The following is a 25643-nucleotide window of genomic DNA, read 5'->3' as shown; positions in this document are numbered from 1 at the left end:
GTGTGTGTGTGTGTGTGTGTGTGTGTGTGTGTGTGTGCGTGCGTGCGTGCGTGCGTGCGTGCGTGCGTGCGTGCGTGCGTGTGTGCGTGCGTGTGTGTGTGTGAGAGAGAGAGAAAGAATATTGCAGTTGATGCTCAGACTAGACTCAAGAGCACCCTCTCTGGTCACTGAGTGGTAGTTCAGGCTACATACACACATACATACACGGATACATACACGGATACACACACGGCCATGCTATGGAGCGGTCTACCACCGCTCAAAAAGTGAAAACCTTGCCCGTGTGAAACCGCTGTCCTTGTACAGTGAAAATTAATGCAGCAACGGCGCATTCATCACAGCAGAAATGATATTGCCCTCAGGAGCGAACATATGGATCGAGGACATCAGCAGCCAATATCTGTATCGGGGTGTATGCGAATGGGATGGCTATGGGCCCCGGCCCTAGGGCTGGGTTCGGTAACCGCCGTACCGCCGTATCGCGGTATACCGCGGCCTACCGCGGTGTCAGGGTCCTTACCGCGGTCAAAAAAGAAAAAAAAATAGGCTATTTTTATTGAGAACGAGCGAGTTTTAAAACGGGGGAGAAGCGAGGACCGCATGCGCTCCATGCCGCTCTGCTCTGGGCCGTGTACCACACGTTGGAAGCCGCCCACATACGTCACTCACACACACACAGTGCACGCAGGGCAGTAGAGTACGGAGCACAACTCTATGACGGAGCAGCAATGCAGCATATACTTTCTCTGTAATCCACTCGACACAAGGATGTTAATACATACCTTGTGTTGTGGCATATCTTTTTTTATTCATACGGATTACTGGCGGAGCGCGGGCCGCGTGGACAAAACCGAAAATGAAACTATTTTACTTTCTCCAGCTCCACCGCGTCGCACGTTGTGCTCCGTCCAGCGGCGCGTCGGCGATTTTATAACCTTTTCTGTCAAGTCTTGTAACTAAAACCTGTATATAGCAGCACTCAATCACTGTGATTTGAGAGTTGAGACGTGACGTGAGTTTACAGAATCACTGTACACGATCTGACTACCCTTCCTCTTCTGGTTTGTTCACATAGCTGTTTGTGTCTGAAAAGCCCAAGTAGCTAGCCTACGTTACTATGGTAACCCGACAGTGCAGATCTAAAAGCTCAGAACGCATCGCGGATGCGATGTGGTGTGAGCTTGTAGATCTGCTCCTTTGAAAGCCAGACCCGCTGTGCTGTACAGAGAAGTATATCTCGGGCAGTCAGGCTGTGTCGCCTCTCCACTGTGGAGAGGCGACTTTTGGGAAGATGATTGCAATATTTTGGCTTATCGCCGAACCTTAATTAATAGATACGGGGGTGCGGTAATTACCGCAGTACCGGCGGTAAATGGGAAGACGGTAATCGCGGTAACAAAATGTCCATACCGCCCCAGGCCTACCCGGCCCCCCCGCCTGCCGTGATCAGGCGCTACAGGGTTAACAGAGGCCATGGCTCTCCTTGTGTTGACAGCCAGCGGCAATTTATTAACCTCAGCAGTAGCAGCAAGAAGCATCCTCTACTTCTGCTGATACATGGCACGCACAGCACACTTCCACACTAGCTTGAACTGCAAGCCTATACCAAACAGAGAAAAGGCACACGGCAGCAGAGGAGACTAGCGTAGATTTCACTCCCATAGATGCATAGACGCATACCTATGGACACAGATACAAGACCGATTTGGCAAGGTTTGTCCTTGGTGGCCGTTCCGTGACGCTCTCTATTCTCTAAAGCTCTGTCACCTCAGTAACTAGAGCAACGTTGCAGCACTGTTATGAAATAAAGCACAGAGCTAGTGTGGTAGTATTGGAGCCGGGGACTTTAGCATTATGACAGTGAGCTCTCCGGCCTATAGCATAACTGGAAATACAACTTTGAACACGAAGCAAGACCATCCCGTGATGACCCCAATAAGCCTGAATGTTCACCGGTATTTGCTACGGATGTCATTGCCTGCAGATTTCTTTTCTCTTTTATTTTTAATGTTCCACTATGGGATTTGGTCAATTTATCAAACAGGCCATACAAATTAGCAAAAATACTTGCAAAGGATTGTTGTCATTGTGATAATTAAATGATGGGAAATAATTTCATCAAATGAAAACATAGGTTATTCCACTAATTTACATTTTCCATCCCACCTATGTTTTTAAAGGGTTTCTGAATACCTGTGTCCAAGTTAGAACTTGCCTTTAAAAAGGGAAATCACAAGGGTTAGGAACTAGGCTAATAATCACATGTTTATTGGGCTGTCCTACACTACAGCAATGCATAGGGTTATGTATTTTTAAACATTTCATGCGTGTTAATTCCAACAGTCACCATTTGCCCCACTAAAATGGAATTTCAACTCTACAACACTCTAATACATAATTAAATGCTGCATTTTGATACAGAATCAAATTATCAATGTCAATTTATCCATAGCCTACACGAATGTACCAAATGCTAGAATGTGAAGAAGCGTTTGTCAGATTTGAATTATTGCACTGTGTATATTTCAACCTCGCCGATAGGGCCATCTCCATCCTAGCACCAGTAGCCTGTGTATAATGACTAGGCTATACACAACAGTCACTTGTACGGCATTAACATTATTTAATCCAATTACTATACGAAAATGGACACAATAACGCATTGATTTAACGTCGTTATCGACATCACACTCCTCCCAACGAGTGATACACTGGCCTCAGCTCGCCGCTGCCTATTTGCTGTGTCTGTTATTGTCCTGATCATCAATGTGACAATAACGTCGTTCCATCTATAAGCATGATGCGCCGCGGTCTCACCGGGCAGACAGACCACCAGACCAACCGCAGAACACACAGGTTGAGATTTAGCAGCCACAAAACCCCAACAATAGTCATGTTGCGTTCATGCGAGACAATTATTCAGCACCCGTCCGCGTACAATACAGGCCAAAGTCAACGTTGTGCGTTTAACACCATCCAGCATGTAATTCTTCCGACAACATGAAGCGTCATGTCTGTTGTCTGCGCCGTTCTAAAAGGGGATTACATAAAAACACACACACACCACACACACACACACACACCCGGAACACAAGCAATTCATCCCCGTGTTTTGTTTTTGTTTTTTCGTTTTACCGCCCGCTTGCTTTTACCTTACCCTGTCCCCCCCCCCCCTCCTCCAAAAAAACGGTTAACGGTCTATATAGAGATTATACTCACGTATTGTGTAGCAGTAGAACGAGCGAGGCGCCCCCACCGAGAAGCTGTTTAAACTGGTCGTCTCGTCTGTACGGTGTTCACATCAAGAACTCACACACAGCCGTCGCTTTCTTGTCCTCCGTCTGTCGGGTCGCTGCTGCTGCTGTCTGGCATCGGCGGGTGAAAAATGAATAGAGAGGCGAAGGGACAAGGAGGGGAGCAGGCAGAGAGAGCTGGAGCCTCGAGGAGCCGCATGTACTGCAGTGCACTGCACAGTCTACGCTACTGGACCACACCAAGTCTCGCGGTGTCTCGCCGCTCGGTCGTGAGCGCGAAAACGTGGTTGGGATTGGGAAGACGACCGACCGACGTCCAGAGGCGTCAATTGGGTATGGCAAGCTATGGCAGCTGCCATACCTTGGCTACAGGGGAACTGTACTTTTCATTGTGCATGTTGCTAAGGTATGGCAACATGACTGGTGTCTCACCAGTCATGTTGCCATACCTTAGCTTTTTTCTGAACTGACGCCACTGCCGACGTCGTGTTTCTTATTGGACGGTTGGCTTTTGGTGTTCCGTCGACGTGCTTTCCCATCGCGGGGAGGGTCGTTTTGCTCGCGTCGTGATTGGCTCGTTGGTTGTCAGGCAACTAGGCGATATGCGTAGTAGCCTAATATGATGATGATATAATATACCGGTACACTTCTTTTGCAATAGCTTGGCTCACAGGCCACTTCTTTTGAAGAGGGAAATGAATGATCCTGTCTTAACAAAGAGGCTGCTCGCTCGTGTCAGTATTTCAGTTGCTGTATTGAGCATTTTTGGACAGCACCGGCGGTTGCCCCGACAACTATCTGGCCAACCAGTGCTTCTGTGCCTCCGGGTTATGGGATCTCTAGACCTCTGCGCGCAGGAATCTCCGCCAGGCCAAAAGGCATTGATTGATTGAAGAATTTATTCGAAATTTGCATAGGAAAAATAAGTACAGTCTCACGATAGTACAAATCAGTGTTACAAGGTCAACTAAAAAGGAGATCCTAGTAAGCTTTCCGGCTTATTTACACAGGAACCACATGGCCGCGGGCGAGATTATGTTTTGCACGGGAGAGTATTTTTTGCAGGTCTTTAAAGGAGCTATAGTCAACTTTTTCTTGAAAAACGGATGCTAAAATAAAAATAATCCGTAGTCTGTAGACTAGGATGTACACCTACAATGAAAAAGTTGACTATAGCTCCTTTAAGTCAGAGTGTATAAAAAAAAACTAGGTTAAGCTGCTTAACCTAGTTTTTTTTGGGTCGGAACCAACGGTGCTTAACTTAAGCACCGTTGGTTCCGACCAGTTTAACATTCACCAGGTTAGCATTCACCAGCGTCGGCAGGTTAGTATTCACCAGGTTAGCATTAACCAGCGTTAGTTTTACTGAGGTTAGGGTTAAGGTTAGCTTTAGGTGTATCTCCGCCCCCCAGACTTTCGTCACCTCCGTGTAGCCAATCACAAGCTTCCGCTGCCTTAAACCAGTTGCTTTTTTGATACACTCGGACTGAACAACCTGCAAAAAACACTCTCCCGTTTTGCATCCTGTCCATCCGTCCGTGTGTGTCCGTCAGTCCATTTGTATGTCCGTCAGTCCATGTATTTGTCCGTCCATCCGTCTGTCTTCTGTCTGTTACCAGCTAATCTCCGGCACCATTGGCCCGGCTGACCGGTCGCTGCCAAACTGCGCACACACTCCCTGGAATGGATCCCAATTCAGAATCTCTGCCCATAGACTGTATAAAGCCTCTGCCCCACATTTTTCATATGGGGCTGTTCTAGCACCTCCATGAGGCCAACACCACAAAAACTATTTTTTTGACATTACTCGTACAGATTTTCATGCAAAAAATCATGCAAATCGTTACACACTATCTCTATGGTCATGTGATCAAGACAGATCTGTCTGATATTTAATATTTCATCCTACTTGGCTAACATTGGCTTCCAAAGTTTGCAGGATTGGCCCATTTGAACTAAATGCAAACACAGCGTGCGATTTCCGTGAAATTTGCACGCACATTCCCATTAAGTCGAGGAACAAATGCCACCCTTTTCACATTGGCCTGTTATAGCGCCACTAGTCTCGCGTGGCCAGACTGTTGCCTCCGTGATTTGCAAATGCTCCCGGCATACAGTCTGGGGCACGGAAATAGATACGATGAGTACGAGATAGAGCGGATGTGACGCAACCGCTCCCTTGGTGCAGTAGCAATAACAAGTCCTGGAAGCGTTGTGTCTCCTTTCAAAAAAAAATAGGGCGTTATTTCGTCTTTCTCTGGTGTTGTTGGTGTTACTTCCATTGTTTTCAAATATTTTCTTAAACTATACACCCATGACAAGAATATGCCGCCCGAATGACTCTGTCTGTGCGAGTGTGCTTCTGTTTCCAGTGGGACTACAGTTCCGTGTAGCATTGGCTACTTCCGATACTCGCCGTTCGGGAGCTGCCGTTCCAGACTCTATATAGCATTCGGAATAGTGTGGAATAGTTGTCTGGCTACGCGAGACTATAGCGCCACCAGCAGGTCGACTTTTGCAAAGCACATTTTTGGAACAAAATGCCTGAAATCATGAATGCAGCGTCCAATTGCCGTGAAAGGCAGAAGAAGACATGGCGCCCATTTCACATTGGCCTATTATAGCGCCACCAGGAGGCCACAATAACCTACCTGACCTGGAGGAGACATGTGCGTGGAAGGGCACTGCTTCCAGTTTTAAAGTGTAACTTTTTAAATTAAAGGAGCTATAGTCAACTTTTTCATTGTAGGGCCGACACTTTGTTTACATCCTAGTCTATAGACTAGAATGTAAACAAAGTGTCGGTCTGACAATGGCCAAAATGATTATTTTATCGTTATTTTACGCTTTTTGTGGTCATTTTTGAATAGAAACACATAATATGAAGCTTATTTTTTTATACAATATTTTCGAAACATTATTTTTATTTTACCATCCGTTTTTCAAGAAAAAGTTGACTATAGCTCCTTTAAACAAAAGTTATTTTAATTTTATAATCTTTCTATAGACTATTTTGAGCTAATCGCTCCTGTTTGTCTTTATGTTTCAAATTAACCATTCCACATAAATGTGTTTTAGCCTACTCTACTCTACTCTCATGAGGGTCTGCCCCAGACCCCCGACAATCAAGCCAACAGGAATTGTACAAGAATTATGAAATGTATTTATTTATGTATTTTAACACAAATAGGTCTATGTTGTTACTTTCCAACATAACCTCGGGCCTTAGAAATTAGAACCTGCATTCTTGCATTCCTTAGCGGTAGAATATTGTAAAACACTGCGACAACGAAGCTGAGAGAGACCTGATGTGTCGGGGGGAGGGGTATAGGCTATTTGGTGAAAAATAGACCTTGGTGATGGTACCAAGTGGAGATAAAGATTCCATTTTGGAAGAAATGTGCCAAGGCTCTGTGGTGTGGACCTACCTCGCTCGTAGGACTTAAAGGACAACTTTGTCCTTTAAGTCTTTTGAGAAAAGAAAAGATGAGTGTTAAAATGTTTTCATTTAGCCTACAGCTTTCTTTTTAGACACAATAAGCCCATTCCCAAGATGCATCACAATCTTTCATGGGCAGATGTGACTTATGGGGGCTGGTGTAAATAGTAACAAAGACATTGCTGGCTTTATTGTGTCTAAAAAGCATAGACACTTGTACGCATGCCCCCACCCACTGAAATCAAAATACTAAAATTGCTAAGAGCAGTAAATGAAAACATTTTAACACTCATCTTTTCTTTTCTCTAATTGCTATCTTAAATTTGAATCCTTGAACAAAGTTGTCCTTAAAACATGCAGATTTCAGCTTTAAAGGACCAATTTACAGTCAATTTATGTTCCTCCATTCAGAATGGATGTGAATGTATTGATGCTTTTTGAACATTTGCATATTTATTCTCAATATATTCGCCTCTGTACTTTATGTCCTTATTGAGGTTGAAGTTGAACCATTTCATCTACTAGACTGAGGGAAGGAAGGGTGATTCCACCCACCCAAAGGCTCATGAACACAAGTCCTTAGTTAGTCATAGCCATGTTGGACACTAGAGGGTGACATAGGCCTATTACAAACAATGGATTGTCCCAAAGTGGTACATGGAGTCTTGACACTCATCATCTGGCTGGAGAAAGTGGTGGCTGTTGCATTTTACTCCAGGGTCATAAGATATCACACCAGTGTATTTAAAAAAAAATGTTTGTATTTGCAGAGCAGTCAGATCACCTTTGTGTGAAAGATACAACTATAATGACATGAGCAAAACATATATATTGTTAGCGATGTCATACTACACCTTAATTTATGTATAGGCTATTAATGTTGAAATGCTATTGAATTCTCCCTTCTGAGGATCAATAAAGGTGTACATTTTTTATCTTATAATTGTCTTTGAACACAATATCAGTTTATTTTCACTGGTATAAAAATATAAATTAAAAAGCAGACTGACTGCCAGTCACTATTTAGCCTAATTTGTATTTCCATTTTGAACTAGAAAGATACGATTCTGGAAAATTGCAAGCGTGGTTGCCTTGAAGTCACAAGGAATCCGCTGGGAAATGAATCCCATCTTCCCATTTATATAATATAATGTGATGTCAAATATATCATGGCGCCCCGTCTTAAACATGATGGGAATGTGGATAGAAAAATGTCCAGTGTAAAAAAATAAAAAGCATGTTTAATAGATACTAGTCCTCACCTGTGTATGCCTTATACCCGTATAGTAGTCTATAGTAGAAAATGTGGGCAAATCTTTCAAATTTTGCTTTTTGGGGGTCCCTGGAACTAAATATTTTGAGATGGGTGTCCGTGGCCAAATACATATCATTTTGGGGGTCCTTCACATGAAAAAGTTTGAGCACCACTCACATAGAAACATAGGTTTTTTTCAAACAACCTTAGAACGATTTGAAATATTCAAAGACTTGAAAAATGTAAAGATTTTTCAAAAATAGCAGATCTACAAGCTCGCAGCGCGGCACTCGGTGCCGCGCTCACGCGCTGTGAGCTTGTAGATCTGCTATTTTTAAAGCACGTAATATAATGTGTTCCCAGTCTAAATGACTTAAACTCCTCCCCCCTCCCCCTATGAAGAACATTCATGGGGGGCCCGCAGTGAATCCTTGTACCCAGGGCCCAGAATTTCCAAATAGGACCTGAACAACAGGACCACAATAGAAACAAGCCCCCACAGCCTTTTTGTGATGTATACTTGCACTTTCATATACCTTTGGTGTAGTTTGCCATACTTGCCGCAATCAATAAAAGGCTATTCAATCAGTCAATCAATCAATCCAACCTCACCCAACTGACCTGTTGTTATGTCACTTTATTACATGGTCTTGTTGAATACCCAATGTCGATTGGTTAATCAAGGGTTTCTGCAGTCTCTTATTTTGTTTAAAAAAAAAGATTTTGACTCAAATTATTGATTTGGTTTTTAAGGTGGAATAAGCATGCTAATGTACAATTTATTGAATTTAAATATGAGAAATTTTTCATGTTCAGGATATCAATGCATTTTGATACATAATTAATTCTTTACTGCACCTTCTATTCACACTCACTTACAGTATAATTGTCTGTATTTTTTATACACATACATAATAATCCTACACACTCCTTGCCTGCCAATCCACAACCTCCACCCCACCAGGGACCCCCGGAGCTCCAGGGACCCCCAGGGACCCCTTTCCACCGCTGCCAAAAAGTGCAAAAATGACCAAATGACCATCCAAACAGGGCTGTTCACGGGGAATTCCTGGGGACCACCGACTCCTGGTGCTCCAGAATGGATGCCCCTAGTGGAGGACCCCCGCCACTGCAGCACACATAAAATGCCGTAACTCGGGCTAGGAGCGACCGGGAGAGCCGGGGCCGGTACCCACGCGTCCGCCTCGGCGGCGCCAAGAGAGACATCAACATGAATCTGTCCCATATAGCGCCACCATCAGGCCCATTTTTTAAACACATTTTTGGACACAGATTTTGCCCTAAAATCACGCAAATCGGTACACGGTATGTCTACACTCATGTCATCAACATGGATCTGTCCCATATAGCGCCACCAGCTGGCCGATTTTTTCAAACACATTTTTGGACACTGCTCCTACACATTTTGCCCTAAAATCACGCTGCGACCTGACGGTCGCTTATCTCCCGATTAGGGAGTCTTACTGGTAATCCTACATAGCTGTTTCAGTCCTGCACTACTCCATTGGCATCGGATTTGTCACAATGCCCTGCATTATGTTCTAATAATTATGGGCTATAATTTATATATTATGTGCTTTTAAATTTATATATTGTATTTCTTTCCATTATCTTATTGTCTTCAAATCAAACTTTGACCTCAGCAAATACAAAATGACTATTGTTAAATTAATAACTACTAATCAACACATTTTAATAGCAATGTTTTGCAATTATAAGACCTGTAATGTACTGTACATGTAAATATACACAAGATACAGTACATGCAAGATATACATATGTATATTCCAGCTAGGTTAATGTTACACACACATTTTCTCAGAACTCAGAATTCTTATTCGAACTTTGGTCAATTTAAACCCATATATAAGCGGATTCAGAATTGGGGGAATAATAAGAAATTAAATTGCTATGAAGTTCTGGAGATCTTGAGATAAATAACTTGAGCCAAATCGAATATACATGCAGAGCAAAAACATAAATAAATAAAGAGATTAAATGTGGCACAAGTTTGCATACATTTACCCATGTTCTCTTTAGATGCTTGGCATGTTCTGATCATAATGCACATAAGTCCAAAAGATAAAAAAGAAAATGGCCAAAGTAAAACAAAATGTTAAAATAAGAAATACCAGTGTGGAATTTATTTTGGACCTTGAGCAAGATAGTTTAAGGACAAAATAGTTTACACAGTATAGTCTGTTTGCCGCTGTGTTCATGAACATACAATAAGGGTTACAGGACGTACACTTTATGAAAGACACCTCAACTGTTAAGCCAACCCCTTGATCTTGTGGTAAGAGCGTCTGCCCTGAGATTGGGAGTTTGGGGTTCATTCCCCAGCCAGGTCATACCAAAGACTGGTAACATGGTACCTGCCTCAGCGGTAGGGGAATAGCAGCTTTATGTACGCGTATAGAGGGACAACACTTCAAATCTTTTGAACAAGAAAATGGTGATTTATTTCAGTAGAAAGGTAATGAAGTAATCCAGGTATTAACAGGTGCATACAAACAAACACCCTCAAGGATTGTTTCTAGGCTGTACAGAGGCTTGCAAAAGCAACATGGAAGAAATACACTGTAGGCCTATATGTAAAATCGAAGTGAGAATCTGAATTCAACATTGAACTGTCTGTCTGAGAGTGATTGGCATTCCATTTGTGAAACACAGCAATCTTCAACAAGCTCTAAAGGTTGGAGGGCATTTGGGTGGAAAAAATTGCTGCGCCTTTTTATTACACCAAAAATCAAAAGTAAACAACCGGGAAAGCCGCAATATTTTGGAGACAGTGTGGCCGCCTGAATGCCGATCACTCACATACTGTATATTCTGGTCGTGTGAGAAAATACAGACTTTCTCAGACAGTGTTCTAAGGATATTGGAGGAAGTCATGGGCTATAAGATCATTAGTGACCCCAGGATATTATATCTCGGCCTGACACCCGAAGACACAACAGGACGAGAGGACATACATCTGTTCAAAATCTGGATACTGGCGGCTAAAAAAGCCATCACAAGAAGGTGGGTGAAAGTGGATCCTCCTAGGGAGGAACATTGGACATTTCTGAAGAAATCAGCCTCATGGAAAAAATTACTTATAACCTTAGGACCATGAAGCAGAGATATACGAAAAACTATGGGACGAACGAGGGAGAAATGGTATTTGTATAAGAGTAAATAGTGCCCCCCCCCCCCCCACCTTTCTTTTATTTTAATCTTTTGTATTTTTTTCTTCTTTTTTTTCCTGTCCAAGTAATTTTTCTGTCTATGTGGTCATTTGTCATGGCGGTTTGTTGTTTGAAAAAAAAAAAAAAGGAAAAAAAGAATATTGTACCTGCCTCCCTGTATGGCGCTCAGCATTAAGGGCTGGACTGATAAGTCCCTGTGACATACTAGTGTCATGTCCAGGGTAGTCTTGCATAGCCAGACAACTATTCCACAATCTCCGAATGCTATATAGAGTTTGGAACTACACCTCCCAAAAGCAGAGACAGGAAACTCTATTCGTCACTTCCTTTCACAAAATAATATTATACATTTTATTTTTGAATGTCCGTTTCTGGTAAGCAGCAAGCTATATATGCTTAGATGATTTTTATTTATATTCAGATAAATTTGCGCGAATGTTAAGACGAAACAGAAGCATGGAGACTTGAATTCATGGATATTCTTTTAGTTTTTGTCGCATTCCTAATCCAATAATTTGAGGAGACTCTTTGTGTCTCCATAGGCATAGGGAACAAAGCAGGCTTGTGTCACCATAGGGAACCATTGCCGGTCATCAAGTTAATGGCTTAGGAATGCGACAAAAAAAGTAATTATTTGGGTGAACTATCCCTTTAAATACTGTATGATTGATCAAGCTTTATCGCTTGATCATTTTCATAGCTCCAGACTGTATGATGGAAGTGTCTGACAACAGTCTGTCAAACCACCTCATGTTACAGAAAAAAAGACTCCTGCCCTATAGGCAACATGGCCCGGCAAACATTGGTTCCCAAAGCTACTTACTTTTAGTTAAGTATGCTATTGATTTGACACTATGGATTACGTTCCATAATATTTATATAAATGTAGCATATCATTTATGTTTATATAAAGTTTATTAATAGTAATATAGTTTAATTATAAAGGTGTGTCATTGTAAATAAATGGAATCTAAAGAATTAATTAAGAGATTGAGGGTTGGAGCTCTCTATTCAGTTGTTAACCCTTGTTTGACTATTTTGCCCATCATTTGTTGTAAACAGAATTTAATTATTTTTCGAACTTTGGTCAGTTTGAATCCATATATAACAGGATTCACTAGTGGAGGAATTATGAGATATTGTATTGACATGAAGTTCTTGAGGTCTTGAGATTTTATACTTGCCCCAAATCGCATGTACAGTAAATCCAAAAGAAAACTATAAACTAAATTGATTAAGGACACTAAATGTGGCAAACATGTTTGCATAAACTTAGCTCTATTTTCAATGGAAGTCGCACATGCTTTGATCAGATACATATAAGACCAAAAAGTCACAAGAAAATGGGAGAAATAAAAGCTGTAATTAAAATATGCACTGACAGCGAACAAATTTGACCTTGAGCAAGATAGCATGTGAACCAAAAGGTTAATACAATAGAGCTTATTAATGTGTGTGCCACATAACCTTGATCCTATTATTGTCATCGTGTTCATGAACAAACAATAATGTGGTAAGAACCAGGAGAGAAAAATCAAGACAGACATTTTGTTTTTAGTCTTAATTGAGTGATAAAGGGCGACAGATAGCCAAAAATCTGTCATAGGCCATCAGAGTTAGAATAGACAGCTCAAAAGCAAGTGAAGAGTGTATTACAAAACCTTGTAACAGACATCCAGCATAGGAGATGACATGAGGAGACAACAGATCAAAGAGGAATTTGGGGTAAAAGCCTGCAGTCCCATAAAGTCCATTAATACACAGGTTACACAGGAAGATGTACATGGGTTCATGCAGGCTTTTGTCCGTAATGATGCTTACAATGACAACAGCATTTACCAGCAAGATTATGAAGTAATACAGCAAAGAGACGCAAAAGAGCGCAAGCCTGTGTTCAATTGTGTGATTTAACCCTGAAAGAGTAAGCACCGTTACAACTGAAATATTATCCATCATTTTTAGATGAATTGAGTACACAAAGAAGGACCCCAGTGGAAACAAGCCATAGGCTTTCTTAGGGAAAAAATCCTTTTAACAGACCTTGTATTGTTGTACTGTACCTCCCTGTCTCTGCAAACTGTTAATAAAGTATTCAATCAATCAATCAATCAATCAATCAATCAATCAATCAAATGTTAACAATTTTCAGTAAACTTAGTTCAATGTGACTTCAAACCCCTTGACACTTGTAGGAAGAGTCGAGTCGATCGAACATAATTCAATGTCGAAAATTGGTAGTTTCCCCTTTAAGTAAGTAGCTAAGTAAAACATGAATAAACAATCAAACAAACAAATAAACTAGAAAAGAAGAAACAGTGCTCGCTGTGTTGGTAGCCAGTGTGTTAAGGAATCTGGTTGTGTTATTAAAGGACAACTTTGTTTTTTTACAACAAGGGTTCATATTTTAGATTGTAATTAGAGAAAAGAAAAAGTGAGTGTTAAAATGTTTTCATTTGCTTTGTTCTGTTTTATCATGTTTACGTGCTAAAATGTGGGGCATGCGTACGCATGGGGGCATGTGTACAAGTGGCTAAATATGTATTTTTAGACACAATAAGCCAGCAGTTTCTTTACTGCTATTTACAGTAACACTTCTAGCCACTATAAGTCACATCCAACCATGAAAGGTTGCGTTGCATCTTGGGAATGGGCTTATTCTGTGAAAAATGATATATTTGGCCACTTGTACGCATGCCCACACCCACTGAAATAAGAATCTCTAAAACAATAGAAAGAAGTAAATGAAACCATTTTAACACTCATCTTTTATATTCTTTAATTACAATCTAAAATATGAACCCTTGTTGTAAAAAAAACTAAAGTTGTCCTTTAAAGGGCAAGAACACTGGTAGAGGTTAGGGTTGTGAAGTTAGCTTGCCATGACTCATCATGACTCATCATGACCCTGATCATTTTGAAAGGGTAGGATGGCTCAGGGTAGTTGACAGAGTACAGCATCTTGCAATGGGCCTGGTGTACAAGATACACCACACCAAGATACCCATGTACCTGACAAACTACTTCCAAAATGTCAAAGACGTCCACAATCACAACACCAGAGGCAGTTCCACTAATCACGTCCAACCCAGATTTGGCTAAAACAAAGGGTTAAATTAGTTTTCCTGCTATGCCACAACGATGTGGAATGCCCTGCGGGCGGTCTTAAAGGAGTATAAATCCCTATACTCTCCTTTAAAACCACTCTGAAAAACCACTTACAGGTGGCTACAACCCCAAACTGGTTAAAAGACAAAGCCAAAGCCTATAATATTCGAATATCAAAGTCACTATTCGACGTTGTTCACCAAAGTCGAATATTCACTTTTGTTTTTTCTTTTTTTTTTCTTTAAAAATATATATAGTTTTCAGACCACTGATTGGATGGTGTAAACCAAGTTACGAATCAAGATGGAAAGATATAGAGTGCTCGATGAGGAGGGACCTACCAATTAATATGTTGGTTGGAGACCCATCCTTAGTTAAACAACTGTCAGACCCCAACAATGTGATGATAACAGGTTCATTGAGGGTGTGGAGAGAATTAATTAAGAAGTATCAGCTGAAGGACAAAATTGGAATTTTTAAGTGGTTTGCATATGATTCGGATTTCATACCTAGTACACAAGACATGACGTTTAAAGGATGGATTGGGAATGGTCTTACTGCATATTGTACACTTTTAAAGCAGGGTAATGTTATGAGCTTCTAGGACCTGAAAAATCGTTTTAAATTACAGAATCAGGACCACTTTAGGTATCTACAAATTAGAGACTTTATTAACACAAGATTATTAAAAAGAGACTCTAACCTGGGAGTAGAGATCATTTGGCTTTTCCGAAATGCATATGAAGACTCTACTTACCAAAAGATAGTTTCGACAATATATTTGCTTCTTCAAAATTTGAAAGACGAGAATACTTGGAATATTAAAGCAAGATGGGAAACAGAGGGCAACAACAGAAGAATGGGACAGGATATGCGAACAGCAATGGAAAATGACTTGTTAATTCAGCTGGAAAAATGTGTCTCGTTTCTTCTGTACTCCAGCACAGAAAAGCAAATACTCTATTGAGACTGACTGCTGGAGATCATGTGGGGAGACGTTGGCGAACCATTTTCATATTTTCTGGGGTTGCCCTTCTGTGGTTCCATTTTGGAGAAGTGTTCACAGTGTCCTGGAAGCAGTTTTCAGAGTTACAATTCAATTTGATTTCAAAACCTTGTACCTAGCTGATATAGAAGAACTTCACTGTTCAAAGCAGGATAAATATTTACTAAGGGTATTACTAGTAGCATCCAAAAAGGCCATAACAAAAAAGAAAAATGGCTCACCAATGTTATACCAACTATAGATGAATGGATTGATTTAATCTATAATATATTTATTATGGAGAGAATCACATTTAACTTTAGGGGTCAAGGGGAGATGTTCATGGACAACTGGACTAAATGGCTTACTCATGTCGCTATTATAAGGCCTGATTTTATTTTTTATTTTATTTGACATTTATTCTAAGAGATGTGGTTTGAGTTCGTCCCATAGTGCAGTGTTTCTCAAATGGGGATACGTGTACCCCTAGGGGTACGCGGAGGTACTGCAGGGGGTACTCAGAAAAGGCCCCCCAAAAAGAAAAATAGAAGTATAAATCATGAAAATATTATTCATAGTTAAATAATTAACTATAATTAAATTAGATGGAGAAAAGGCAACTGGTATGTGTTTGAATGATTGAATGTAAGTTATTGACATGAAAAGTGCTGAAAATAAATCTGTCCAGGAGGCACCGTTTGAATCTCTCACTCCCTTTCTTATTTGTGATGTTATATTCTTGAAAAGGCGAGGTTATCATGGCATCATATACCACTAGTTATAGTTAATTGCAGTTTTATAAGGAAAACTTTGTTGTCGGTTAAAGGGGGTACTTGGATTAGGGAAAGGGGGTACACAAGCCAAGAAAGATTGAGAAACACTGCCATAGTGAACTGTGCATTTTGAAATGAATGTGCTGTATGTATGGAGACTGAGAGTAACTAATGTGTAGAGTGGCAGATACCTCCCCTTGGGTATGTGTGTATTTCTGTAAGTATTGTTTTGTATGTTTTGTTTGTTTTGTCTTTCTTTTGTGATTTACACGAAAAATACAATAAAACGTAAATGAAAAAAAAAAAAACTAAAAAAAACATATATATATTTAGTTTATAAAGCTTGGCTGGATAGGAAGTCATAAGAATGAGTTGTCAATGCCCCTGGTGGATGAATTTGTTAATGCTCTATACCAGGGGTTCTCAAAAAAGAAACATATTTGAACTGGGGACCCCTACCCTGACAAGCACTTGGAATTGTAGGTATTACATTTAATGTGACTCGGTTCCACAGATAAATATTGTGAAAATAGCCGATCTACATGCTCTCAACGCCTCGCGTTGCGAGGCGTTGTGAGCCAGTTTGGCCAGTTCTGTCGAATATTCGACTATTCAAATACTTTGAGGTCGAATAATTTGAATACTAAACATCACTATTCGTGAATGCCCTATTATGAAGTATTCAATCAAACAATCAATCAATGATGTAACTCCAAAGGTGGGCGAGAAAAAACTATGGCTGATTAGAAATTGATCATCCAAAATATGCTCCTCATGTACGGCAAAATAGCTCTCAAAGTCACTCTTTTAGTCCATAAACAAACACAGACAAAGCTGATTCAGACAATATAGAACATCATCAAACCCAGTACTGTAAATGTAATCTGATTGATTTTACTATTTGAATATCCGGATCCAGATCCGCGGACCCTGTACAGGTTTCTTCTTCCTAATAAAAAAGATTGCGTTCATGTATGGCCTAAAAGAATAACTGTACAATGTAAGTCAACGAGGAGAATATTTTTTGAATGATCAATTTCTAATCAACTAGATCTGTGCCAGTCGGGCACCGGGCCAACTCTGGAACGATGCAAGTATGTGTGTGTGTGTGTGTGTGTGTGTGTGTGTGTGTGTGTGAGAGAGAGAGAGAGAGAGAGAGAGAGAGAGAGAGAGAGAGAGAGAGAGAGAGAGAGAGAGAGAGAGAGAGAGAGAGAGAGAGAGAGAGAGACATAAATTATACTAGTTACACACATGGAATACCAAGTGCCTTTACCTGGAAAATGGTGTGCAGGCTCTATTTCTCTTCAACATCCAATATGACCATAAACCCATTATTATTTATGTGCCGCAAATAATACAATATTATTGACATCAGATTAAAAATGTCACGTGTTTTAGCTTTCTTAATATTTACTGCCATATGAAAATCTTATACCGTACGTGGACTCTCAAGATGTTGCCAAAGTAGGAAAAAAAATTATAAATAAATCATAATCATAATGACCCAGTTCTGATTGGAACCTGGAATGCATATGGATGTTGTTGCAGGTAATGACATGTTTACTCTCCATGGCCAGGGACGTGCTGGCCATTGGGAAAAGCGGGACAACTCCCGAACGGCCGATTCATTCCCGGCCATTAGGAAAAAATTACAAATAAAATGTCGCCTTCGTTCCATTTTAGGGGCTGGGCAGCCAACAAAGTAAATAGCCACTGTCGGGCAGAAACCTCGTATCTCCAAGTTTCAAATTTGTAATTTTTTTCGCGAAGCAAAGCCCTGCTTCATCATACAAGGCCGTCGCACAAAAGTAGTGAAAACAGCAGATCTACAAGCACACAACGCCTCGCACCGCGAGGCGTTGTGTGCTTGTAGATCGGCTGTTTTCACTATTTTAAATCATTTTTAAAATGATAAATACAAAACAAACGGTTTTGGACATACAAGGTTTCCACCCGACAACGACGAAATATAACTCATGTAATTGGCCCACTGGCTTGTCACTTTGTCACAAATCTTTGAGTAGCAGCAGCGCTATAAAGAGATCTCTCTCTCTATAGCGTGCAATGAGGGCCTCTCCAACTCTTTTTCCCAGGCTGAATCAGGGGCCCAGCACGTCCCTGGCCATGGCTCTCCTTTTGACCTTGAACACTAATAAACCCTGGGTACTACATTAAAAGGCCTAACCTAATTCACAGTTGTGTGTGACACACACACACACACACACACACACACACACACACACGCACGCACACACACACACACACACACACACACGCGCACACACACACGCACACGCACACGCACACACACACACACACACACACACACACTAGGAGTTGGGGTCTAACTCAGGTTAATTAAGTTCTTCATGCTTATGACCCTCTTGAAAATAGCAGTGACCTTGGCTTGCATGCGAACACAACACATTGTACCACTAGCATGAATGCACCGTTAACTAGAAGTAAACATATTATAAGAGGTATCAACAAATGTACAATATTTCTAATATTTGACATATTATTTAGATGTACCACACACATAAGACCCGGCTTTAGATTATCAGATTTACAGCAGACAACGTAGCATTTGAATATCCTGAATAATTATAACATATCTGTGGATCAAATAAAGAAAGGCTTGTGTCTAGTTTATATGTACAGTATATGTGTTTATTTTAGGATCTTGTCAATGAATCTCATGGATGTCCTGTGGATCAATTTGATCCAAAAGTGGTTTGTCTATAAAACAGATAGACAGATAGATTGTAAACTTCTTCAATCACGTCATGACCAGGGCGTCACAAGGGGTAGGAAAGTGGGACTGAGTTACTAGGGCCCAAGGTGGAGGGGCCCTAATAACTTTAGCTATTGAAAAATAGCAGATATACAAGCTCACAGCGCAGCACCGAGTGCCGCGCTGCGAGCTTGTAGATCTGCTATTTTTTGAACAGTCGTGAAAATGTGTGCAAATCTTTGAATATGTATTTTCTAAGCGAACATTTTGCTTCCGGGGGGGGTCCCTGGAACTAAATATTTTGAGATGGGGGTCCGTGGCCAAATTCATATCATTTTGGGGGTCCTTCACATGAAAAAGTTTGAGCATCACTGACATGGAAACATGGGTTTCTTGCACACATTTTCACAATTTTTCAAAAATAGCAGATCTACAAGCTCGCAGCGCGGCACTCGGTGCCGCACTGTGAGCTTGTATATCTGCTATTTTTCAATAGTTAACATTCATGGGGGGGCCCACAGTGAATCCTTGTACCCAGGGCCCAGAATTTGGTGTGACACCCCTGGTTATGACCATATACTTTTGACCATCTTGAAAATATGTTTCCTGATGTCTGGTAACTTCAAGCCATACACAAGAGGGTTCAGAATAGGAGGTATCACCAAAAACTCCAGTGATAAAAATATAGCCAAAAATGGATTCATCTCTTCTACATCATAGCGGCTGAGGGCTACATCACAAAACACAGTGATGGAGTACATAACGAATGTAACGGTGTGGGGTAAAACACTTTGTAGAGTTTTGCCCTTGAATTCTGACGAACTTCTCCTAACAACGAGCAGAATTTGCAAGTAAGTATACAAGACAAAAGCCAGGGGCAGAAAAACAGTAGTCGTGGTCACTAGCATGCCCATAATATTGTTAATAAGGGTGCTCACACAGGACAATTTTACAACATTCCAGTTGCCACAGAATACTTTTTGTATCCTATTACCACACAAAGGCAGTCTGGCGGTTAAATAAAGACACGTTGCGATAGTAAAGGCTGGATAGATAAATGCAAAGGCTGTCAACTTTGACACCGTCTTGGTTGTCATCTTGTCATGGTAGTGTAAAGGTTTGCACACAGCAATATACCTATCATAAGCCATGATGCTCAAAATGGTGAGCTCGTACGAGGCATACGTGTAAATAACGTAGATCTGCGTGAAACAAGCTGGGCGTGATATCAAATGAGTATCATAGAGAAGGTCTGTTAAGAATCTGATGAAGAAGCCAGAGGAACCATAGAGCGAGTTGATGCAAAGACAGAGAACAAAAATGTACATGGGCTCATCATGCAATGCTCTCTCTAGAGATATTACGAGAATTATTACAAGGTTAGCGATGATAATGATGCCAAACAGCAGGAGGCACAGGACAAAAGCTGGGTAGCGGTACTGCCCTATGTTCACAAACATTGTAAGGTCGAAATATAAGGGTAAAGTACCATTTTCCATTTAGCAACAGATGGTGTATCTCGCTAGTGTCACGCAGCTTTTCCTCCAGTCTGATTTGATGCAGATGGGGAAATAAATGCAGAATGTAAGATCACAGAACAATAAAATAATAAGGTATCCATAAGAAGCACATTTTAAAGTAGAACAAGTTCAAATCATCAAATTATCATGGGGAATGATTTACAGAATGTTAGATCACAGAACAGTAAAAAGGTCTCCATAAAAAGCACATTTTAAAGTCGAACAATTAAGTTTAAATCATCAAATTATTATAATATGTATATTTATTATCATTAATATTGTTATTAATATTATTCAGATGAATGTGTCCTGCAAGAGATCAATATTTTTAGACTTCATCTCACCTAGTTGATAATACAACAGCCTGGTGGTCAGTAACACTCAGGATGTCTGATAGAGTGTCTGAGTCCATGGGAGGAGGTTAGATGCATTTTTATCTTCCATGTTTATGTCATAGCTATCACACTAGAGAATAAAGAAATGCTCCAGTAATCTTAGGGGTTTGATCACGGTGCCTTGATTGCGTCACACTGAACAGCCCATCCTGGCTTTCATAATTTATATGTAGACATTCTATACATTATTTAGATTTAGATTTTATAAAAATAAAAATATATATACAAAATTATTGGTATACTTAGTGGGTAGAGAAGCCATTTGGTAATCAGTGGAATGTCAGCTGATGTGAACAAAGTTTAAGACATGAGACAGCTTAAATTATGGCTTCATCATGATCATCCCTACCGAGTCATCATGGCCAGGGTCTCACAGCCAGGGGTGTCGCACCAAATTCTGGGCCCTGGGTACAAGGATTCACTCACATTTTGTGCTTTAACTATTGAATAATAGCAGATATACAGTACAAGCTCGCAGCGCGGCACTCGTAGACATGCTATTTATTTTTTAAATCATGAAAATCTTATATATAATATTTTAAATCGTTCTAAGGTTCTTTTTAAAACCTATGTTTCTATGTCAATGGTGCTCATACTTTTTCATGTGAAGGACCCCAAAAAGATATATATTTGGCCATGGACCAAATATGGACCCCATCTCAAAATATTTAGTTCCAGGGACCCCCAATAAGCCAAATTTGAGTTACAAATGTTCGCTTAAAAATACATATTAAGGAATTTGCACACATTTTCACAACTTTTCAAAAATAGCAGATATACAAGCTTGCAGCGTGCACTCGGTGCCACACTGTGAGCTTGTATATCTGCTATTTTTCAATAGCTAAAGTATAAAATAATTAAGGCACCTCCACCTTGGGCCCTAGCCCCTAGTAACCCAGTCCCACTTTTCCGCCCTTGTGACGCCCCTGGTCACAGCATACGGTTGGTTCTACAGACTCCAACTTTCGCACACGGATAGCACAGATTTTTGCCTATGTTCTTAGCTGCTTCCCATGCCGTTTCTGTACTTGCATGATGTACAGTTGTACGAAAAAAATCTTTTTTGTAGAATCACTGATCCAACCAATATGCCCATAAAAGGGGACAAGGACTGAGAGATACAGAGATCTCCATATATGGGGACATTACGTGATTTACTTCACACTAACACACACAGACTTAGTTCTTTTTTTATTTTTTTTATTTTTGGGGGCTTTTATGCCTTTATTGATAGCACAGTAGACTGACAGGAAATGGGGAGAGATAGATGGGGAGTGACATGCGGCAAAGGTCGCCCGAACCGGGAATCGAGCCGGCGACGCCGCGGCAACCGGGAGGCTCTCTCCATTCCGACATGTCGCCACTCCGAAATTGACTTCTTATTGTCGGAGTGGCGACACTCCCATGGGCCTAAGGTTTAGGGTTAGGGTTAGAGATAGGGTTAGTGTCGGAATGGAGACATGTCGGAAAGGAGACATGTCGGAGATGTGGCGGTGCCTATGTGCTATGCGCCTTGACCAGCAGGCCACCGGACGCCCCCACACAGACTTAGTTCTACTGATGCCATCAGACAAGGACTGACAGATACTGACACACACGTCTGTCTGTCCGCCCACCAGCACACCTGCCTCAAATCACGTACACAGCGTCCGATTGTCGTGAAACTTTGCACACACACATTCCCACTAGGCAGAGGAAGGACCCTTTTCACAATGTCCTGTAATAGCGCCACCAGGAGCCCCACTTTTGTAAAACATTTTTTTTATTACTCCTTCATGCAGATTCTGTCTAACCTGACTCTGCCATATTGAGTTCACAAGTTCAAAACACAGCCTCCATCTGGAATCGCTCAGAGATTGGAGCCTATACACCGACCCACGCCCGGTTCGACTCAATCAGCGGCAGCTACGGGCAGGATCTTGTTGATACCAGGTGTGACGCGATTGATAAGCGCCTGTTGCGCTGTAGTTCTTTCACTATTCATCATGACCGCTACCAAGAACAAGTCGGTGCTGCTACTATGTGACAGCGCCAGAGAGGGAGGCCTCTTGCAAGGTGTGGGGGGCGCGGGGGGGACGCAAGCCTCGAATGAAAAACATGAACTTTTTTCCATTTTAAATATGAATTTGGCTTAGATAAACGTTGCCCCTTGCGCTCAACTGCACAAGAGACTCTCTCAGTTTTTTGTGTTCAGTACCATCAATCCATTTGCCGCATTTAATTCTTGATACTCTGTTAGGGCGAAATGTGATATGTACATTAATGAGAGGGATAACTAGACATGCAACTTCTGGTCACATTATTTGAAATATTATAGGTGATGCAACATCTGGACAACACATTTAGATCAGCGGTCTTCAAAAGGGGGTCCGGGACCCCTAGGGGGTCCTCAGCGTTACTACAGGGGGTCCTCCAAATCTCTGTGCGATAGAAACTTTTTTCTCCTTTTTTATATTAACCACTTGAACCCCTAGCGTCCATATTCTGAGAACTTTAGCCAAAAATAGCAGATCTACAAGCTCACAAAGCCTCACGCTGCGAGGTGTTGTGAGCTTGTAGATCGGCTATTTTCGGCAAAGAAAATGGTGTAGAGGGGAAAGGAGCAGCCTAAGTAGAGAGGGAAAGGTCAAGTTTATTGATGGTATTGATGGTTCATGTGGTTAAATATCTGAAAACACAAATTGACATGAATCCAAAATACACTGATGATCGTGCTGTCAAACAATGACATTATGGAATCTCTGAAAAGGTTGAGGGGGTCCCTGCTTCATCTCTCTCAACTAAGGGCTCCTTGGCCTGAAAACGTTGAAGACCCTTGATTTAAGGCCACTTTTAACCGCACAGATTCGGCGACGATTCGGCGGCGGAAGGCGGCGGAAAGCGTCTGTTGCCGAACGGGAGCTCATCGTCAGGTTTTCGGCAGCGGGTCGGGAACCTTATCGACCGAAAACTGGAAAACTGGACTTGCTCAGTTTTGTTCAGTCGCCCCTCGCCGTCGGTAAGATTGAGGGCGTTGTAGAATAGTTTACTACTGCTCCAAAACCAAGCCAAAACAAGCCAGAGACATTTTCCCGTCGCATATTTTTACTAAATACCATATTCTCAATCTCAACTCTCAATTCCTATTCCAATCGGATCCAAAGCAAAGCTAGTAGTAGGCTAGTAATAGTCCATCAAGTGCCCGTGTTGTTGTTTTCTTTTTTTTCCTCCTCTGCACGGAGAACAGAGCTGCCTCCGGCCGGGTTAGGGTTGCCAGATTCTGTGAGTGAAATACGCGACCAGGTCTATGAAAATAAGCCCAAAAGCGCGACCAGTTTCACCTCTGAACTCTATTACATTAGTTATTTTATAAAATAATGTTGAAAGCAAGGCCAAATAAGCAACTACACTTCAGAAACAAGCCCAAACAAAAGCAACCCACAACTAGCAACATTATAGGAAAACAGGATCAACGTTGCTTATAAGGAGCAGACCTGGCACCACTGCCATACAGTAACTACAGTCGGCGTCGTCTGAAAAAAATAAAATAAAAAATAAGTGCTTAGTTTTTTGCAGTTCTTTGCAGTCTGTGTACAGTCAGAAGGAGTCTCCTGTAGGCTGTTTGGTGTGTAGACACCTTAAGATGCCTGTAGGCCTTGCAGAGTATAGCCCATAAGTCTCTCGGTCGTCCTCAGACGATCTTCCATCGGAGTGATGTAATGTTATTCTAATGAGTGTCATTAGCCCAAGTGCCCCACTGTCCTCCCTGGAGATCCATCTCATGCCAGGTCCTCCCTGGGGTGTCTCCTCTACAGTGGCCAAGCACAGGCCGCAGGGACCACGTGCAGCCATGGTCGCTACCGCTAATTATGACCCACTGGTTACTGTATACAGAACTGTATGCCTCTTGAGAGGCTCTGCTGGACAAATAACTTTTTCTTTATTTATGTGTTATTGTTTTTCAACATCCCTATTTTACACTTTGATCTACACGCTCACATTGTGTCGCTTCGCACCACGTTGTGCTGCTATTCTTTGACAATCACGTTTTTACTATTTCATATTCTTTCGATTTATCAGCATGCTAGTGCATTGCCTTTCATTGCTGACATCTTTTGGTGTAAACATCTTGGTAGCCTGTCCTGTTTAATGAGTTGCTCAGGGACATGATTATGTACTCAAGAGTTGAATAAACACACTGAGGATTTTATTCTAAGAGGTTAGATGAGTCTTGAATAATTATTCAGTAAGTGGTCAACAGGTCATTATTTCTATTATCTCTATAGACCAATTAAAAGCTCTATACCACCCCTGAGGAACCAACCAGGCCATGAATCAAAAACAAAAACTTTGGTCTATGCTAGAACAAAGACAAAAAAAGTGATGTGACTGGGATAAAGAATATTATTATTTTTACTCAACACACATTTTGTAGTTAATCCTATGTGGACCAATGATGTTAAAAGGTGTCAATAACTTTAACTTCAAAGAGGTGTGAAGTGAACGGTCAATGTAATGAAGGGCCTACAGTGCGTATCTTCCCAGTTGAAACACATTCGAATTTTCCTTGTCTGCATACAGTAACACACTGGCACAACTCCATAGTAGAGTTTCCAAAACAACTGAAGTGTGGGGCAAAAACAGGCAGATGAACTCCAAGTGTGACTTGGAAAGGCTCATATTTACACTACACTTCTGGCTATAGTGAAGGTTGCATTAAATAATGATATAACAGCACTCATTGTTTGACGTTCGGCAAACGTAACTTTGAGCTCAAACTGCTCACCGAATGCAACTGGTCGATAATACAAACACAAATATGGGTAAATCCCCTTCTACAATACTGCCACTCAAGTGTGGAATTCCTTGTCTGTTTCCCTTAAGATATGTAGCTTTCTGGGCCCCTTCAAGGGGGACCGTACCTATGTTACCCAGGTTCTATGTTCCCCACTTACCACCTAAACCTAACAACCCTAACCCTAACCCTAACCT

The 25643-nt window shown here is 41.2% G+C and overlaps 4 protein-coding genes across 5 annotated transcripts in view; all 4 read right to left on the bottom strand.

Moving 5' to 3' along the window:
- adarb1b (adenosine deaminase RNA specific B1b) overlaps positions 1 to 3425 on the bottom strand; it is a 247942-nt gene extending 244517 nt beyond the window's left edge. For both annotated transcript variants that reach the window (XM_080753711.1, XM_080753712.1), the window contains exon 1: positions 3220 to 3425. The gene's annotated coding sequence lies outside the window, so the exon portion shown is untranslated. The remainder of the gene's footprint in view (positions 1 to 3219) is intronic.
- The window catches only part of LOC308308322 (metallo-beta-lactamase domain-containing protein 1-like), a 403236-nt gene that overhangs the window by 65283 nt on the left and 312310 nt on the right, over positions 1 to 25643 (bottom strand). The window lies entirely within an intron of this gene.
- On the bottom strand, positions 1542 to 13116 carry LOC308307617 (olfactory receptor 5AR1-like; the record flags this gene model as incomplete). Its single annotated transcript, XM_080752883.1, is given in 3 exon segments — positions 1542 to 1600; positions 12596 to 12735; positions 12737 to 13116. Coding segments are annotated over 3 exon segments (579 nt in total).
- LOC308307616 (olfactory receptor 6N1-like) lies at positions 19324 to 20256 on the bottom strand (the record flags this gene model as incomplete). The annotated part of the gene is made up of 1 exon (XM_080752882.1): positions 19324 to 20256. One exon carries the CDS (start codon positions 20254 to 20256, stop codon positions 19324 to 19326), a length of 933 nt encoding a protein of 310 aa, XP_080609008.1.

This window comes from Nannobrachium achirus, assembly GCF_963921795.1.
Source record: "Nannobrachium achirus genome assembly, chromosome: 22".
NCBI lineage: Eukaryota > Metazoa > Chordata > Actinopteri > Myctophiformes > Myctophidae > Nannobrachium > Nannobrachium achirus.
This window is presented reverse-complemented; position numbering and strand designations above follow the sequence as displayed.